Source organism: Capra hircus, chromosome 1, assembly GCF_001704415.2.
Source record: "Capra hircus breed San Clemente chromosome 1, ASM170441v1, whole genome shotgun sequence".
In the NCBI taxonomy this organism is placed as follows: Eukaryota; Metazoa; Chordata; class Mammalia; order Artiodactyla; family Bovidae; genus Capra; species Capra hircus.
In genome coordinates this window covers 105,696,423-105,715,580 of record NC_030808.1, presented here as the reverse complement: position 1 = coordinate 105,715,580, position 19,158 = coordinate 105,696,423, and the positions used below count along the sequence as shown (strand labels likewise).

Genomic DNA, 19,158 nt, shown 5'->3' with positions numbered 1-19,158 from the left:
ACATTTTGGGATAACACCACAACATTTAGGTGTTCTAAAATCACATTGTGTAGTTCTTACCCAGTATCTGAAATCAGATATTTCTTCAAGCATGTCAGTCCTATTTCTTCTACTTTGAAAGTAGTATTTAAGAGCAAACACTTACCATTTAAACACCACCACTTCTTCTCCAGCGTATATAAAGCTAGATATATGGTTTTTTTTTGTTTTCAGAAAAGACATTATTAGAATTTAGTCTTTCCCTGGTAATTTGGTTTTTTTTCTCCCCCCCTCCCCCAGTTTTCCCATAAATCTGGAACCTGTCTGTAACTTCAGTTTTTTCCTCTATCTTTACCTCTTCTTTTTGCCTCATTGAGATTCATTAATTCTACCTATAATTCTTAGTGTTTTGCTCTGAAGCCCATTTTACTTGGGTTTGTTTTTGTTAGTAAAAGGTATTGGCATGGCTGTATTTAATTCAGCCAGGAAATTTGAAATGTCATTTACAGTTGCTTATAAAATTCCATGTTGGAAAGGGCCTTTAGTGGTTTTTTGCTTAAAAAGTTCAAACTTGAGAGGATGTTTCCATGATAGTTTTTTTAAAAAGTTGTGCCTCAAAATAGTAGACATTCAGAAAATTAATTTGATGAAGATTTGGATGCTGTTGTGGCAGTGGTGCTGCTGGAATTGTTAGATTATTTTCTATGAACTCTGGTGTTTTTAACGGTATGTGTAAAACAGAGGTGTTACTTAAGATATTTGCTGTATTTAAATGAAGATTCCCCTGCATTTTTAGTAGGTGGCTTCCCAGGTGTGCAGTGGTAAAGAATCTACCTGCCAATGCAGGAGATGTAGGGTTGGGAAAATTTCCTGGAGAAGGAAGTGGCACCCCGCTCCAGTATTCTTGCCTGGCCATCCCATGGACAGTGGAGCCTGGCAGGCTACAGTCGCTGGGATCGCAAAGAGTTGTACGTGACTGAGCACACGCGTGGACGCACGGACTTTATTCTTTCTGCTCAGTCTTTGTTGAGTGATCTCCCTGTGAATACATTTCTTTTGAAAGTTCTATATATGTGTCTGCTTTTAGGTGACAATGTTAATGTTTTCTAGAAGCCTTGAATAAAATCTTAACAAAAATATTTATTTTATAAATTACTTATGAGTTTTTCTCTACTCATAGTAATTGGTTAATTTTGACAGTGTTTCAGAGATCTGGAAAGTCAGACACTTTTAATTTAAAATGAAAATCAGAAACCAAAATCAACATTGTATTTAACTTTTCTATGAGATGCTTTTTAAGTTATGCCTAGATTATTGAAGAGTTCATTTTCTTCCCTGTTAAGCATACCCTCGGGGAAGTCTGGGTACAGAAAACATCTGAAATGAATACAGATAAACAGTATTTTTGTCGCACTCATTTGGGACATCTTCTAAATCCTGGAGACCTGGTGTTGGGGTTTGTATTATTTTATATTATTTTAAACTGCCTACTAGTATTGCAGATTTTCTCTGGGAGCCAGCAGAGCTATCTAAAATAAAGTTGTTTATCCTAAAAAGAACTTAAGAGTTCTTAGGAGCTATATAGCTCACTTTATTATTGATGAATAAATTATTCATTGGACAGAAGCTTATAATTATTCCATTTTGGCCATTATCTTAGAGTCACTTGTTACAAGATATTGAGTAATTGATCCCTGAAATTGTATGATAAGATTATCTGTATAGTTTTTTGGGGAGCAAGTGGTTTTTTGTTAGGCATATGCTGTTGTTAAAATAAATTTCACTGTTAAAATATGGCAGCTATATATGTAAGGAGTCTTTTTGGGCTTAGGATAGCCCATTCTGATGCAGAACGTAATAAGCTTGCCTTAGACATTACTTTTGCTCTTGGGGTTTCAGTTCTTTTTACTGGAGAATGAAGGGTGTTTTGTTTTTGTTGTTTATAAATGAAATGGAGCCATCTAACTGAATCCTTACCTTAGACTGATATATATCTGTTTTGTTCTTTTACAAGAGTATGGTAGGATGGGCAATAGTGGATGACTTGTGAAACTCAGAGATAGAATGCATTATTATCTTTACTGTGATCTGTAGAAGCCTATTTACTGCACAGCTTCTGAAGTGGGAAAGCATATTAGATGCTTGATCTTAGGAGGAACTGTTAGGCGATCATTTATAAAACAACACGGAAAGAGCAAGTGTGTCATTGTTTCATTGTTTTCATTTCAGGTTTGATTTGGTCAACTGTAACTTAAATGATGAGCATGTCAACAAAATGAAATCAGATAGAGTCCCAGATGTGGTAAGGCTTTAGATTTTTCCCTTTTTCTTGTGTTGATGGGGATTAATGTAACTGTTATGGGGAAGATGCACGAGTTCTCATTTTCTGAAAATAATAAACTTGGAGATTTCTTTTAAAATTGCAGTTATAATAGCAAAATCTTTATGTAAGATTATTCTTTGATAATCTCAAAATCCAAGATTTATTGAGTTTTTTGTTTTCTCTTACCAAATTTTCGTTCTGTCAAATTGCTTGATAGTATCTATAGAGCAAAAATAAATCTACAGCTAAAAATGATGACCTTTATTCTGTTCATTCTTTTAGGCTCAGTTTATTTCATGCCTTTTTTCTTCATTTTTTTGGTGGAAGCTCAGATAGATCTTATTAGTTCCTTGACTGGTGATCGAGCCCGTGCTTCCTACAGTGGAAGCGTGGAGTCTTAACCACTGCCAGGAAAGTCCCTCATGTATTGTTAAGAAGGCATTTAAAGTTAACACCATGATTCAGGTTTGAATATAATTATTAGTTGAAAATAATCTTCACAATATTAAGTCTTAAGAGAAAGGATATTACTTCTGGGGAAAAAAAATGGTAATTTTTAACATGAGTTTATAAGAATCAGGAGCAACAGTGAATGTGAAATGTGAAAGGCTATCTCCTGCTTGCTTAACTTAATGTTTTAAAATAAATATTAATCTCTTTAGCTGTGGGCAGAAATCAAGTCATGGCATAAGAAGGACTCCCCTCCTCATCACCCAATTGTGCTTTTATTAATTAATAAATTAGGAAATAGAAACATGGTTTTAGGTGTAAGTCTAAATTGGTATTTCTCAAAGAGGTCATAAAGAGAAGATTAAAATGGTCTTACAAGAATTTGTGAAATTATTTTATCCCCACTTTATTAAATTGTTCTAGGACATATAGTTGTGAATATATATATGTAGCCTATAAGTATTTGTCACTAAGAATATGAGGGAGAAAAATTGTCTTCCTTTGATAATGTTTCAGAATGACTTACATGAATGGTAGCGGAAAACTGAACTTTGATGTAACAGAAGGAAGAAACCACCAGAAACATGAAATTTTTAATATAAAAAATCTCAGTCACTGGAAGATTTCAGTTAGTAAATTTAGCAGTTATACACATAAGGCTAAATGCATTCTCATAAATTATTAAGTGCATTAATAAAAATGTTGAAAGTTCTGACACTACTTCTTGATCTCTACTCCTTTCCTTTGAGGTATAATCACTATCATCAGTTGGCAGTCTTTCTGACATTTCCATAACGTTTCATTTAAAAAATTTTATTGGCTTTTGAGGTCCTGTTACTTAGTTCCCATTTTTTGTAATTTTGCAAATATTTCTTTAGGTATTAATCAAGAAGAGCTATGACCGTACCAAACGTCAGCGTCGTAGGAACTGGAAACTGAAAGAGCTTGCAAGAGATAGAGAAAACGTGGATACAGACGATGAAAGGTCCCACTTCATTTATACTTTTTATGTTGTCTTTAATCCTTTTGATAAATCTTTATGGTTTTTATATCATCAAGAAATAGTTACCACACGGTTGCTTCTTGCACTCATTATTAATTTTCTTATCAATATGTTGTTTGGATCAGGATGAACAGATATAATAACCTTTACCACAGATCTAGTTATTTTTTCCTGATTTGTGACCTGACGATTGCAATGTTGTTATGGATGATTCATTTGAAAATATAATGAGTTCTTGTGGGTCCACAGTGTAATCCACAAGGTATAATGATAACCTTGTGGATATCACAGAGAGCAAATGAGTACTTATGACTTAGTGTGAAAGAAAACAGCTCTTTGATACCAAATATGCTGGTTTTTAATTTAAGGAGAAATGAAGATGTTCTAGAAAAATTTATTGTATGATTGAAAGAGTGGCCTTAATGATGACATTAATAATATTGGTATCTACGAAAATGAAAAGTTTAAATAAAGTTGTGTCTTGAAATGTGAGTGGGAGATAGCAGTATTTATAAAATATAGTCTCATAGTGTAATTTAAAATAAGTATGTATGTATAAATATATTAAGTAAATATTTTAAGTACATATTTGACTTTCATCTATAATCTTAAAAATGGTTGTGTTTCAACTTGGCTATACATTTTTTGGGGGAGAGGGTAAAGTATGAAGGGGTCTTCTCATTGCCTTATATTTAATGTCCCCTTATATTCAAGTGTGGCTTCCCTGATAGTTTAGTTGGTAAAGAATCTGCATGCAATACAGAAGACCCTGGTTGATTCCTGGGTCAGGAAGATCTGCTGGAGAAGGGACAGGCTACCTACTCCAGTATTCTTGGGCTTCCCTTGTGGCTTAGCTGGTGAAGAATCTACCTGGAATATGGGAGACCTGGGTTCGATCCCTGGGTTGGGAAGATCTGCAGAAGAGAATGGCTACCCACTCCAGTATTCTGGCCTGGAGAATTTCATGGCCTGTATAGTGATTGGGGTCACAAAGAGTCAGACATGACTAACTTTCACTTATATTCAAGTGTGTATTGTTTATTATTAATCAGGTAATTTTGAAGGAAAATATTTTTCAAAACCTGTCAGTACTTACTTAAGATCCATATTTGACCTGCAGTTATTATTTTTAAAAATTTTAATACTTGGAACACACTTAACCTTGTAATACTGAAAATGAAGAAGACATTAACTTCATACTTTTTGGTAAAGGAGAGATACTTAAATGTTTCTTTTTCCTTCTGTAGGCAATACCAAGATTTCCTTGAAGATCTTGAAGAAGATGAAGCAATTAGAAAAAATGTGAACATTTATAGAGGTTGGTGAATAAGGAGTATATAAGTTGTATCTTCTGTAAATAAATAATTACTGCAGTATGAATATCTTGATATCTTAAACTTCGATTCCATAAACGACTTTTATTGTATGTTCTAAAACTACTCTAAACATTTACCCATCTTCCCCCTAAAAAAAAATCCCAAACTTTCGCAACAGTAAAATATTGTTTACTTTGCTACATTTATATAGTTTGCATCCTAGCATGATCCCTCAATTTGCTGTCCCCTATGCAAATGGGTATTTATTCATACATTTATGCAAGTTCAGTCATTCAGTGCATATTTAAGTGCCTGCTCTGGATGTGATATAAGTGCTACAGATATAATATGGTTAAATAGTAGTAATGATGGGGAGGGCAAGTATTTGCGTATTTCCATATTTGTATTTATTTGAAGTTCTCTTTATATTTTGTCATAGATTCAACCATTCCTGTGGAAAGTGACACAGATGATGAAGGAGCACCTCGAGTTAGTCTGGCTGAGATGCTTGAAGACCTTCACATTTCTCAAGATGCCACTGGTGGTGAGGGTGAATCGATGATGACCTGAGATCACGTTGTATGTGGTTTCCACATCTGTAGGGTCAGGATGTTGGACAGAATACTTTCACTGTCCGTTCTGTCTATGCCTTCACATTGACAGAAGAGAAATTTAGTTTTAAACCTGAGTAAATGCAACTATTTCAGTTGCTCACTTGAAGAACTAAAAAGTTGATGGCTTTGAAGTTTTAGATAAAAAATTATGGAGAATGGAATTATTACTGAAATTTAGGCCATTAACAAATAGAAGTTTATTGGCTTGCCTTTTTTATGAGACATTAGTATTTTCATATATTGTATAGCTCTGGCTTTAAAAGCTTGCGAGTTGTGATTCCTTGGAGGTTACCTGAACCTTCAAGCACTAAACATGCTTTTACATTCTTTTTATATTGATTGGTTTAGTGGAAGAGCATATGAAAAGTCATTTTTAGTATGAACTTATAGGGCACTTTAATCTACTTTAGATCATTTTTATATCCTTGGGATAGGAAAATTGGGGGTTCAGTTTATAATTGGACATTCAGTAGGAAAGTTGCCTTTTTTTATTTATAATATTTACATCTTCAAAAGCTGTTAAGCTGGGGATAATCTTACTTTTTGTTGCAGAAGAAGGTATATTTAAAATATTAACAAATTATATAGCAAACAGAGTATTGAAAGGTTAAATAATAATTTATCCCTTAATTGTTTTGGTCTGTGCCAGCAGCTTAGTGTTGTAGCTGCTTATGTTATAAAAATGTCTTCGTGTCTCTACAAGGGTTTTGCTTTTAAAATTTTGGTTTACAAATTGAGAAGGAATTCTGTCTTTATAAGTTTGTTTCATTGAACACATCACCATCAAAAAGAATGGTAGAATCCAGCATATGGATGACGAAATAATATAAGTGATCTTCTTGCTTTATAAAACCATGAATCAGATTTAAATAGGAAATACCTTTCATATCCTTGAAGGGAAAGCATTGGTTTGGTTTTTAAAGTGTTCCGAAAATGAAGTTTTAAGATCCTATTTCTATAAGTAAGATAACTGAGCATGCCAGAACTAAGAGCCAACTCATAAATTCTATATACATCACTAAATAAGGAAACCGAGTAAGTGCTGAATGGAACACTTTCCTATTTAAGATTTGACTCCTTAATCCTGAAGTTATGAATAAAGCCTTGTTCTTTCTAAAGTGACTTCTTTTCTGTCCGCATATTTAAAATTTTTACCTGTGGTCTGTCTGTATCTCTTCTATGTCAGGACTTCAAAAAGCATGAAAATAAAAACAATCTCCCCCTTTTTTGTGTCCTTGAAGTGATTATGTTTGTGTCATATTTTAGTTTCTTGCAGTTTTCTGAGATAGAGTTAGTGTTTCTTACTTGTTTTGATGTTGTGTCTTTATGAGTAATGAAATCTGTTGGTTGAAAGAAGGCTGTGACAAGATGAGGGAATATAGCTAAAAGCAAAGATGTTAGCCGAGAGTGTGCACAGTTACACTGCCTTGCTGAATCTGCCATTTTAGAGGATAGTTCCCAGGCTTATGGGTCCCAAAATACTCTTGTTGATGTCCCAGAGTTGATATAATTTGAGAAGTGCTGGTATTAATCAGAAACACAGAAACCTGGTTTATAACCCAGTTTATAAATATGAATAATTTCTAAGGCAATATGATAATTTTTTTATAGCTAGATCTGCATGTCAAGTCACTATTTTATAGGCAAAAGGCCCTTGATGAACAGGGAAGCAGTCAAGGGGAGAGAGTTGCTTCAGTAGTTAAGATGGTTAACAGCGTCAAGCTAGTTCCTTGCCACAGTAGAACCCAGAATTCCAGGCTTTGTGCTGGGACACCAATCTCTGGTCAGTTTTGAAGTAAGTACTAAGAGCATTCCCGTGACTCTTAATTTTATTAAATGTGTTCATGGTGATTCTTACCTTTAGATAACTGGATCTGTTATTTTTAGCCTGAAGGATGTTTATTTTAAAAAATAATTGAATTTTGACCTAATTTCAGACAAAAGTTGCAAAATAGTAAAAAGAATTCCTGGAAACCCTTACTCAGGTTTGCCAAATGTAAACACAACCTTATTTTTTTTCTTTGTCTTTTAAAATTTTTTTTTTCCTGAGCCATTTATGAGTAACACCCTAATTACTTGTTTTTTTTCCTCTTCAAAGAAAGGAATTTTCTTATATAATCACAGTGCAATAATCAATATCAGAGAATTAACATTGACACAATATTGTTATCTAATCAGTGGACCACACTGAAATTTTGTCAGTTATCCAGTCTATAATAAAGTCCTTATCTAAGATTGTGTTGTGTGGAGTTCTCTTACTGGACTTTTTTGATCTGAACCTGTTCCTGAGTTTTTTTAAAGGTGTAATTGGCATTTTTGAGGAGTCCAAACCAGTTGTTTTTGCAGAATGCCTCAATTTAGCCTTGTCTGATATTTCCTCACAGTTATGTTAAGCTCTTTTAGCAGGATTACCTGAGATATAGTGGTCAATTCTCATTGCATTGCATTGCATCAGGAAATGTATGGTGTTGATTAGCCCAGGTGTTTTCAGACCTTGGGTTATTTTAAGTTGGTTTTCTCTTTGAAGGGATTAAAAGACTTGATCCTTTGCAGTTGTTATTTTAACTTGATTTTTTTTTAAATTCATTAATTTTTAAATGGTAAAGCATATACTTTGATTTACAGTTCTTTGAATTTTAACATGTATAAATCCTTATCAGACCTTGGGTTATTTTAAGTTAGTTTTCTGTTTGAAGGGATTAAAAGACTTTATCCTTTGCAGGTGTTATTTTAACTTTATTTTTCTTTTTAAACTCATTAATTTTTAAATGGTAAAGCGTATGCTTTGATTTACAGTTCTTTGAATTTTAGCATGTGTAGATCCTTATAATTGCCACTACAGTTTAAAAAAAAAGCCTGTCATCCTCCCCAGCTCCCCTGAATTCCCTTTGCTACCCTACCCCTTTGTTTTCAAACTGTTCACCTATCCTTCACCCTTGCCAACTTTCAGTCTGTTTTTTAACCTTAGGGTTTGCTTTTTCCAAAATATGTAATATGAAATCATACAGTATGTAGCCACTTAAGTCTGCTTCTTTTCAAATAGCATGGTGCAGTTGAGATTTGACTAAGGTGTGGTATATATCAAGAGTTTGTTACTTTTTATTTTGAATACTGTTACATTGGTTGTACCACAGTTTATCCATTCCCCTGTTGAGACACATTTGAATTTCCAGGTTTTGATGATTAGGAGTAAAGCTCTTGTGAACATTTTTGTATAGGTTTTCATTTTACTGGGATAAATAACTAGGGATCTGATTGTTGGATCTTTGTAGTATTGTGTATTTAACTGTTTTCCAGTTGATTTGTGCCTTTTTGAAAGTTTCCCACCAGGCTTCCCTGGTGGTTCAGAAGTAAAGAGTTCATCTGCACTGCAGAAGGTGCAGGAGCTGTGGGTTCGATCCCTGGGTTGGGAAGATCCTCTGGCAAAGGGAATAGCAACCCACTCCAGGATTCTTGCCTGGAGAATCCCCGTGGACAGAGGAACCTGGTGGGCTATAGTCCTTGGGGTCACACTACTGAAGGGACTTGAGCAGTCACACATGCTTTCCCACCAGCAGTGTGTCAGCATCTCAGTTACTGTGTATCCTCACTATCACTTGATGTCTTTTTTTTTTTAACCATTTTGATAGATAGTAAATAGTGTGCTTTGTATTTTCCTGATGGAGTCACAGAGTTGGATATGACTGAGCAGGCACACACAGACACACAAAATGGCTTATTATGTTGAGCATCTTTTCATATGCTTGTTATATGTATATTTTCAACTGATAAAATCGCTGTTCAAAACCTTTGCCTACTTTAAAAAATCAGATTGTTTATTTTCTTTTTGTTGAGTTAGTTTTTTCTTTTGATGTTCATGTCCTGTAATTGGCTAGTGGGTGTGCCATCAGTCTGGCTCCTGTGTGCTTTTCACATGTTCTCTATATATTTGATTTTATTCATGGATGCCGATAATGTAACTCTTTGAGCAAGTTTTGGGTTTCCCTTATTCAGGGCCTTTGTGCAGTCTGCTTTTGGCTTGTTTTCATGATAGGGGCAAATTTTCCTAAAAATAGACCAATTTACTTAAAAATAGGTCAGCCTCAGTTGAGTCATCCTAGGAATTAAGGAATCAGGAAATGGTGTCATAAAAAGCACAGATGTAGGCTGTTCATTCTCAGTTTATCAATTCTGTCACATGTTAAACTAACTTGAGCAGTAAGGTGGTGAGCCTTGATGAAAGCAAGAAATCAGTCTCACTATCTCTCTGTACTTAAAAGTAGTTTAAGGAGAATAATCAGTTTGATACATTTTGAAATAGCTGCCTTATTGCCTTGGTAAGAGACATGTTGGAGGATTCCTTCTGGTAAAACAAGATCTATAATATTTCAAACTTATTAGAAGTAGGTTTGACAGTCACTGTGTTTCTATAGCAATTCTACTTGTAAAGATGGTCACTGATTTATGATGGTTCAATTTAGAATTGTTCAACTTTATGATGGTGCGAAAATGATGTGTATTCAGTAGAAACTGTGTTTAGAATTTTGATCTTTTGTGGGGCTAGAAATATGCAATACAATACTCTTGTGCTGTTGATCAGTGGCATTGAGCATAGCTCCAAGTCAGCAATGAGGGTAAACCATCTATAAACTTAAGGTCATTCTGTATCCATACAACCATTCTGTTTTTCCCTTCAGTATAGTGTTTCATTGTAAATCAACTAAACTTCACTTTTAAAAAATTTCTTAAAAAAATATTTGGGGAAAAGTTACAGTGATTTATATAGCATTTACATTGTATTGGGCTTCACTGGTGGCTCAGATGGTAAAGAGTCTAAACCAGGTTTGATCCCTGGATCAGGAAGATCTGGAGAAGGAAATGGCAACCCACTCCAGTGTTCTTGCCTGGAAAAATCTGTGGAAGGAGGAGCCCAGTGGGCCATAGTTCATGGGGTCGCTAAGAGCTGGACATGACTGAGTGACTAACACCTTCACTTTACATTGTATTAAGTATTTTAAATAAATCTAGAAATGATTTGAAGCAATGTGCAAATATTATGCCCTTTATCCTTGTATTTTGGAGCCTCTGGGGTGTCCTGGAACTAATCCTTTGCAGATTCCCAGGGACATCTGTACTAGATCAGTCATTTGTTTTGAGCAACATGGACTCATAAGTACTTAGTTTATATTGAGGTTATTAGCTAATACTGCTGTTCTTTGCTGTTTGAGTTGTTCTGCTGCTACTAAGTTGCTTCAGTCTTGTCCGACTCTGTGCGACCCCATAGACGGCAGCCCACCAGGCTCCCCTATCCCTGGGATTCTCCAGGCAAGAACACTGGAGTGGGTTGCCATTTCCTTCTCCAGTGCATGAAAGTGAAAAGTGAAGTTGCTCAGTCGTGTCCAACTCTTAGCGACCCCACCATGTTCTAGCTTCAGCTGTTTGTAGCTCTTTTGATTGGTCTTCCTTTGACACAACCCCATTGGGCTTGTATATGTGTTTTTTTTTCCTTTTCCTCTCCATTCTCCTCCTTCCCTCTCTACTTCTCCTTTCCCCATTCCTTGTCTCCCTCCCCTTTCATATTCCCCTTCTCTGTCACCATAATTATGGTGCTGCAGACTCATTTTGTATATTTACTGCTTTAGAATCAGCCATTTTGCCAAGAAATACTGGTTCCATATATTGGAGAATGGTTTTAAAGGCCTGTCAGTATATAGGCACAAGGTATGCTTGTTGCTACTGGGTATCATTTCTTTCAGGCCTTGAGTGACTGAAAAAAATGCTTTTATAGTAACCTATGTATTAATATTTACACTTATTTATATCTGTATTAAGCTAAATATGAGTTCATATTATCTCCAGCTTTTAATTCTTTACCTCATGGATCCGTCTGACTTCCATTGTTTATCTGTAAACTCCCACTCCAACAGTAAAAAAAAAAAAAAAAACCCTAAAACTCTGGTCCTCTCATCTGCCATTCATTTATCTAATTATTCAGTTCCGGTATACATGTATAGGCTTCCCAGGTGGCTCACCCAGTGGTAAAGAATCTGCCTGCCAACACAGGAGATGCAAGAGACTCAATGTCAGACCCTGGGTTGGGACAATCCCCTGGAGTAGGAAATGGCAACCCACTCCAGTGTTCTTGCCTGGAGAATCCCATGGACAGAGGAGCCTGGTGGGCTACAGTCCATGGGGTTGGAAAGAGATGGACATGGGACTGAACACACAACTCATCTTCAGTGAAGTTTCTGTATATTGGTAATTCAGGTAGAATCTCTTGTCACAGTCTGCATTTAATCCCCTGACTTCCTAAATGATTTTAGAAAATTTTCTTAGATTAAGGTTCATTTTGTGCTATAAAGTTTTATGGGTTTTTATAAATGCATAATGTCTTCTAGTCACCATTATAGTATGATGCAGAATAGTTTTACTGCTCTAAAAGTCCTCTGTACTTCACCTATTCATCCTGAACCCGATACCTTTGGCAGCCACTAATCATTTTACTCTCTGTATAGTTTAGCCTTTCCAGAGTGTCATGTAATTGCAATCATGTATAGCCTTTTACATACTGGCTTTACTTAGCAATATGTCTTTAATGTTATTCTGTCTTTTGTGCCTTGTTAGTGCATGTATTTTATTGTTGAATAATATTCCTTAGTATAGAGGTACCATACTTTATTCATTCGCCTGTCAAAATATCTTGTTTACCAGCTTTTGGTTATTATGAATACATCTGCTGTAAACTTTTGTATGCAGATTTTTGTGTTGATAAAGGTTTTCAAGTCAATTGGATGAATACCTAAGAGCAAGAATGCTGGCTGTTATGGTAACACTGTGTTTAGCTTTGGAAGAGATTACCAAACTGTCTTTCAAAGTGGCATTCTACATTCCCACTAGCAATGTATGAGAGTTCTTGCTGCTTTACATCCTTGCCAGCATTTGGTTTTGTTCGCTTTTTGGATTTTAGTTATTCTAATGGGTGCATGGTGGCATTTTATGGTTGTAATTTGCAATTCCCCGTTGATAAAAGGATGATGAGTGTCTTTTCATATTGGTTATTTGCCATCTGGTATATCTTCTGTATATAATGAGGTGTCTGTTCAGATCTTTGGCCTATTTTTTAATGAAAGTATAGTTTATTTACAGTGTGTGCATTTCAGGTGTACAACAAAGTGATTCAGTTATATACACATATGTATCTTTTTTTCAGATTTTTTTTCCCTTGTAGGTTATTACAAAATATTGAGTATACTTCCTTGTACTATACAATAGGTCCTTTTTGGTTATCAATTTTAGATACTGTAGTGTGTATATATTAATCCCAAACACTTAATTTATCCCCCGTCCTCTTTGATAACCATTAGTTTGTTTTTTATGTCTGTGGGTCTATTTCTGTTTTGTATGTAAGTTCGCTTGTATCATTTTTGTTTTAGATTCCACATATAAAGGATATCATATGATATTTGTCTTTGGCGGCCCATTTTTAAATTGTTTTTTTTTTCCAGTTTTATTGAGATATAATTGACATGCAGCATTATATATGTTTAAGGTATTCAGTATAATGATATACATCAGGAAATGATTATCACAATAAGTTTAGTGAACACTGTTATTTCATGTAGATTCAGAATTAAATGCGTGGAAAAAAATAATTTTCCTTGTGATGAGAATTCTTAGGATTTATACTCTTTTATATATAACATACAACAGTGTTAATTATATTCTTGAGTTTTAAAAATTCTTCGTGTATTTTGTATAAAGGTCCTTTATCAGTTATGTATTTTGAAAATATTTTTGTCTGTGGCTTGCCTTTAAATATTTATATGAAGATTATATACATGAATTAGTTGTGATATTTGTATTTACTTATATATAATTATGTAAAGGTGAGATCATACTGTCTGTATATTTTTGTACCTTCCTTTCTCTTTAACATTAACATTCTTTTATAAATCTTTCTAAACCATTAAAATTTTTAAAACATGTTTAATAAAACATATTCCACTGGTGGATTACAAAAATAGTCCTAATTCTTTACTCTTCCCTGTGTCCATTCTCTTTATCTTGTAATTCACAATAAGACCAAATAATAAACATTTAAGGATTTTTAGGTTCAATGGTCTCTGTTACTACTACACTGCTGTTATAGTGTAAAAAATCCATGGGAAATATATAAATGAAGTGTCTATATTCTAATAAAGCTTTATTTAAAAAAACAGGTAGTGGATCAGATTTTGCCTGTAGTCTATAGTTTGTTGACCTCTGATGTAACTTTGTAGGGCCTTTCTACTCTTTGGGTTTGGTGATTAGAATGAGGTTCTGAGTTCAGGGCTCAGGAGGCTTGTGCCTCTGTCTTAATGATGAGTGTTGGAGGAAGAGATGGCACAGACCAGGTTGCCCTAGTTACCCTGTATGAAGCCAGCCAACCTCATACATTGAACAAACCCAGCTAAGAACAGCAGAACTGGTGAACCAGCCTCAAGTAACTTGGCATGTGAGCAATAAGCTTACATGCCACTTAGTGTTTGCTCTTGTTGCACAGCATTAGACAGTAGGTAGATTGATATGCCAACATTTAATTATCCTACCTCTAAAGTTGGTTGTTGCCACATTTTTTTGCTTATAACTATCTTTGTTTTGCTCATTATTTTCTTAGGAAGGAAATTGCTGTCAAAGAGCATATAAGAATCTCAGGACGCGTTACAAAAAGTCCTTTCCAGAATGATACTGTGTGGTACAATTTTTAGGAGCGTCTCTTAAAATCTTACTGTTCTTAATGATTGACCCGTTTTCTCTTTTCACTTAGTGTTTTCTGGACGTAAGTTGGGCCCCGTCCACAGTGATCTGTGTGTTGAACTTCTAGGGCAGTTATCACCTCTCCTTAGTTTTTAGATGCCTCCTAAGTTATCGCTACTGTTTTTATATGTACTTGTGTCTCTAACTAGACTTTTCTAATTAGTCTTTATTTAAGGCAACACGAGTGCAGTGCATAGTCTTCAGGTAGGTAGTAGTATGATTTGATTGAAGTCAGTATTTTAAAAAATGGGCATAGTTTTAAGTAATTACTTATGAGTCTGCCCATGAAATAAGAAATCAAGCAGATCTGAATGGTGTTAGAGAGGCAGTAAATGGGATTTGTAGGGAGAGTTATTTATGTTGGTCAAGACTTCATTTTACTTAAAACCTACATCTAATTCTAAGCTTGATAAATTTTATTTGAGTAGTACTGATTATAATTAGTTAACCACAGAAGTCTGATCTAGTATCACAAACTGTTAAGTGCTACACACAGTAAATAGTTTTCTTCCTTCGGGGTACTTTATTGTATATAACGGCACAAATGGTATTTGTCAATGGTCATGTGGACAGAGATGTACAGATGACCTACTCAGAGAAGGTAGCCTTTAGTCAAAAGGATAAATTATTGGGCTGTATTCAGGAAGTATTAAGTATGTCTGATAGTTCTCCTTTGTTTATGCATTTAGATCAGAAATAATGTTGACGCGCAGGCTGCTTGACAGAGGCTGAGATAAATCCATGTTCATCTGGATTCTAGAGTGTCCACATAAATGAGTGCTGTAGAAGTCTCTGCAGAGTGTTATGAGAGAGATTCCTGGGATGGTGACACTATGAATAGCCAGGGATGTGGAATTCTGTGTTTCAGAGAGGATCTTAAAAATATCTGTGTTCTGATTGTAGAGTTCTATTTTGGCATTTTGCCTTTCCTTTTTAATTGGAGAATAGTTATAGTGTTGTGTTAGTGTCAGTTATATGGCAAAGTGAATCAGTTATACATATAAACTCTTTTTAGATTCTTTTCCCGCATAGGCCATTACCGAGTATTGAGTGGAGTTCCCCGTGCTATCCAGTAGGTCTTTTAGTTATCTGTTTTATGTATAGTAATGTGTATATGTCAGTCTCAGTCTCCCAGTTTATCCCTACCCCTCTACCCCCACCTTTCCGCCTGGTAACTATACATTTGTTTTCTACATGTGTGACTGTATTTCTGTAACATTTTGCCTTTCATTTTGTAAGAATACATAGATTCTGATCCTCAGCAAATTTGTATATTGCAAAAGTTTGTTTGGGGTTGTTTCCCCAGTCCCTTATTCTTTGCCTTCCCTAGTCACATTGGCCTTTTCTCTCTCTTCATAGGAAATGGTGTGATACTCATAGTAAGGGATGGATAAATAGTTATGGAGTAAAGTGTTAACCCTGGGAGTATTTTCATTTTTGTTAGGGACCAAAGGCTTAAGCAAAGACGCAGTCAGATGGAGGAAACATTTTGGGAGATAGCAAGTCTTCTGGGTGTGGTAGATTGAAGTGTTGGTTACAATTCTTAATCCCTATGTAGGTAATAAATAGCCTTCTATTTCCCCAGTCCTCATGGTGATGGAGTGTATTTCTTTGGTCCTTAACTTTGGACTTGGCTGTGCCTTGCTTTGGCAGTGAGTTGTTAGTGGATATGTAAGAAGATTAAAATGCCTTTGCTTATTTGCGCTTGTGTTCCTGTCTTTCTATTTTCGCCACAGAGAGAAATGCCCTTGGTAGTCTCTGCCTCCTCAACTGGGCTCAGAATGGAACATCTGAAGCAGTGTCACTCTAAATAACTGTTAATGCCAAGTATAAGAATAAATGATTATTGTTAAGCTATTGAGTTTTGGAGTGGTTTCTTATGTGGTATTATTGGCAATGGCTAACTGATAGTCTCATCTTTAAAATTCATTTCATTAAGTAGTTGTTAACAGACAGTACTTTCTCTGATGTAGAAACAGGCAGTTTCCCTTCCCCCCTCTAATCACATAGGGTTACAGTTAAGATGATGGGGTATACTCCTGTAGATTCCCTTAAAGCAGCCTGAGTTTTACTGCTACTTTCACTGTTGTGAGCAGATATAAAAATTTTATTGGATTCATTCCCATGCATTCTCCTGCCTGTTTTTTAGGCTTTAATGGTGTCTTGGGCACATGGGGGAGGAGGCCAAGAAGACCTAGCTCTGCTTGTCCCAACTCATGCGTCAAGCTAGCAACTTCATTTTTATTTAGATTTTTGATTTTCATGTAAGATTTTGTTAGGGAAAAACAGGTATTTTTTACAAAATCAAAAATTTTTGCTTGTAAACAAACTTGTACATTCATACCATGGGATATTCATCAATAAAAGGGAATGAACTGTTTGATGCACACAACTTGGATGGATTTCAGGGGAATTATGCTGAGTGAAAAGAGTCAATCTCAAAAGGTTATAAATTGTGTCATTCCATTTATACAGATTCTTGAAACAACACATTTATAAAGAGAATGGCTTAGTGATTGTCAGTGTTTAGTGATGAGGGTATGTGTGGATGTTGGGTATGGCTATACTGAGATTGCACATGGGAGCTATGATGATGGAAGAGTTCTGTGGTTTGATTGTGGTGATCACATGAAACTACATAGGTGATAAAATAGCACAGACAGGTGTGTGCACACACACACATGCATATACATACACATATGTTTGTAAAACTGGTAAAATCTGAATAAGCTCTATGGATTGTCTCAGGGTCAGTTTCCTTATTTTGGTCCTGTACTATAGTTATGTAAGATGTTACCATGGTGGGAGGATAGATGAAGAATGCACAGGACCTCCCTGTGTATGTGTGTGTGTATATATATATATATATATGTTTTCTACTTCCTGTAACTAGATGATTATTTCAGAATTAAAATTTGAGAGTTAAAAGCATTGCCATGTATACAAGCTAATAGTGAAAGTGAAGTGAAAGTGTGGGTTGCTCAGTCGTATCCAACTCTTTGTGACCCCGTGGACTGTAGCCTGCCAAGCTCCTCTGTCCATGGTATTTTCCAGGCAAAAATATTGGAATGGGTTGCCATTCCTTTCTCCAGGATATCTTCCTGACCCAGGGATAGAACTTGGGTCTCCTGCATTGCAGGCAGATTCTTTACTGTCTGAGTCATTAGGTAGAGCTACTATTAGCGGAAAAGAAATGATTGTTTCTTTAATAGTAAATCGTGTGTGTGTATATATGCTCATAACACTCAGTTGTGTCTGACTCTTTGTGACCCCATGGACTGTAGCCCACCAGGCTTCTCTGTCCATGGAATTTTTTAGGCAGGAATACTGGAGCAGGTTTCCATTTCCTCCTCCAGGGTAATGTGTTTCTTGGGTCTCCTGCATTGCAGGTAGATTCTTTACCACTGAGCCACCAATAGTAAATCATAATAATAAATAAATCAGGTGATTTGTTTGAAAGAAATTTAAGTGAATATTGACACATTTCATTAGGCAGTTTATTCATTTTTTGATAATCTAACATTCTTAAGAGAAAAATGTGATAGAAGAGAGGGTGCTTGTGTGTATGTGTGTGTATTTAGTTCCATCTAGTGGAATTATTGGAGTCCACAAAAGGACCCTTTGTTATTGCTGTTATTAGCAAAAGGGAAGAGGAGGATTTTAGGTGAGGGAAAAGAGAGGATCTTCATTTTGAGGTTATTAGGCAGAAGGCAACTAATGAGGACTAGCAATTTTCAGTTTTGGCAATCCAGGGAGACTTTTGTGTTAAAAGCAGTTTTCTTTCCATTAAGAATGTTCAGATCTATTAATATAAATGTTCACAGTAACATGCTCCTTTGCTGTCAGATATTATCATGGAAAGCATGATAATAATATTATCCATATAATTAGTATCAGACATGTAGCATGACTTACAGAACCATATTTACCCCCAAGCATATGAATGAATCTATTAAGAAGGAAGGGAGGTTGGTCATCTCCTTTATTGTATAACTTTTATAATATTTTCCTTTTTCTAAAGTATGAGGATACAAAATAAATGTTTATTTTAAAGGCCCACAGGTGGTACTCAGCTGTCTTTACCATACAGTCACATTTTTTTTTATATGACATCATGTGGAAATACAGTTTTTAGTCGACTTATATGTGTGTGAAAGGAAGTGTATAATATAGTTCAGTGCATAGACATAAGAGTCAAATGTCCTGAGTTCACATCCCAGCTGTGATCCTCAGGCAGGTACTTTCCTTCTCTTATCTGACTTCCCAGGTATTTTCCAATCTCCTTATCTGTAAAATGGGAATTCAGTTGTTTAAAATTGTGTCCAACGATTGTGAAGATAATATTACAGAAGTGTGGTATTTTTGAGATGGTCTGTACACTGTACTGACATAAAGGGGTTGGAAGTGCAAAAAGGAAGACAAGGGCCCTGGAGCAGGAAAAAGGAAGGTGAAGGTCAGAAGTGCATCAGAAGAGATCAGAAGTGGTGTTGCCTTTGAGTTGACCTGCTGTTGTACTCCTGAAGACACAAGGGTCTGCTGAAGTGGTGTCGCTTAACTAAAGGCTGATGATTCTGCACTGGCTGCTCATCTGGAGTCTTGTTTCCATAGCAGCAAGTGTCTTATCAGCAACTGTCATACACCGGAAGCCAGGGCCTTTCTGCTTCTTCAGGTTCCTCAGTTCCCTTCAGTGCCTAACAG

At 35.5% G+C, this 19,158-nt stretch overlaps 1 protein-coding gene across 1 annotated transcript in view; it reads left to right on the top strand.

Annotated features, from left to right (window-relative positions):
* Positions 1-6,925, top strand: part of NMD3 (NMD3 ribosome export adaptor) — a 34,312-nt gene extending 27,387 nt beyond the window's left edge. The window contains exons 12-16 of the mRNA XM_005675374.3: positions 1,323-1,435; positions 2,209-2,281; positions 3,631-3,737; positions 5,003-5,073; positions 5,511-6,925. Of these exons, the coding sequence (XP_005675431.2) occupies positions 1,323-1,435; positions 2,209-2,281; positions 3,631-3,737; positions 5,003-5,073; positions 5,511-5,641 (495 nt within the window). The 3' untranslated portion in view covers positions 5,642-6,925. The remainder of the gene's footprint in view (positions 1-1,322; positions 1,436-2,208; positions 2,282-3,630; positions 3,738-5,002; positions 5,074-5,510) is intronic.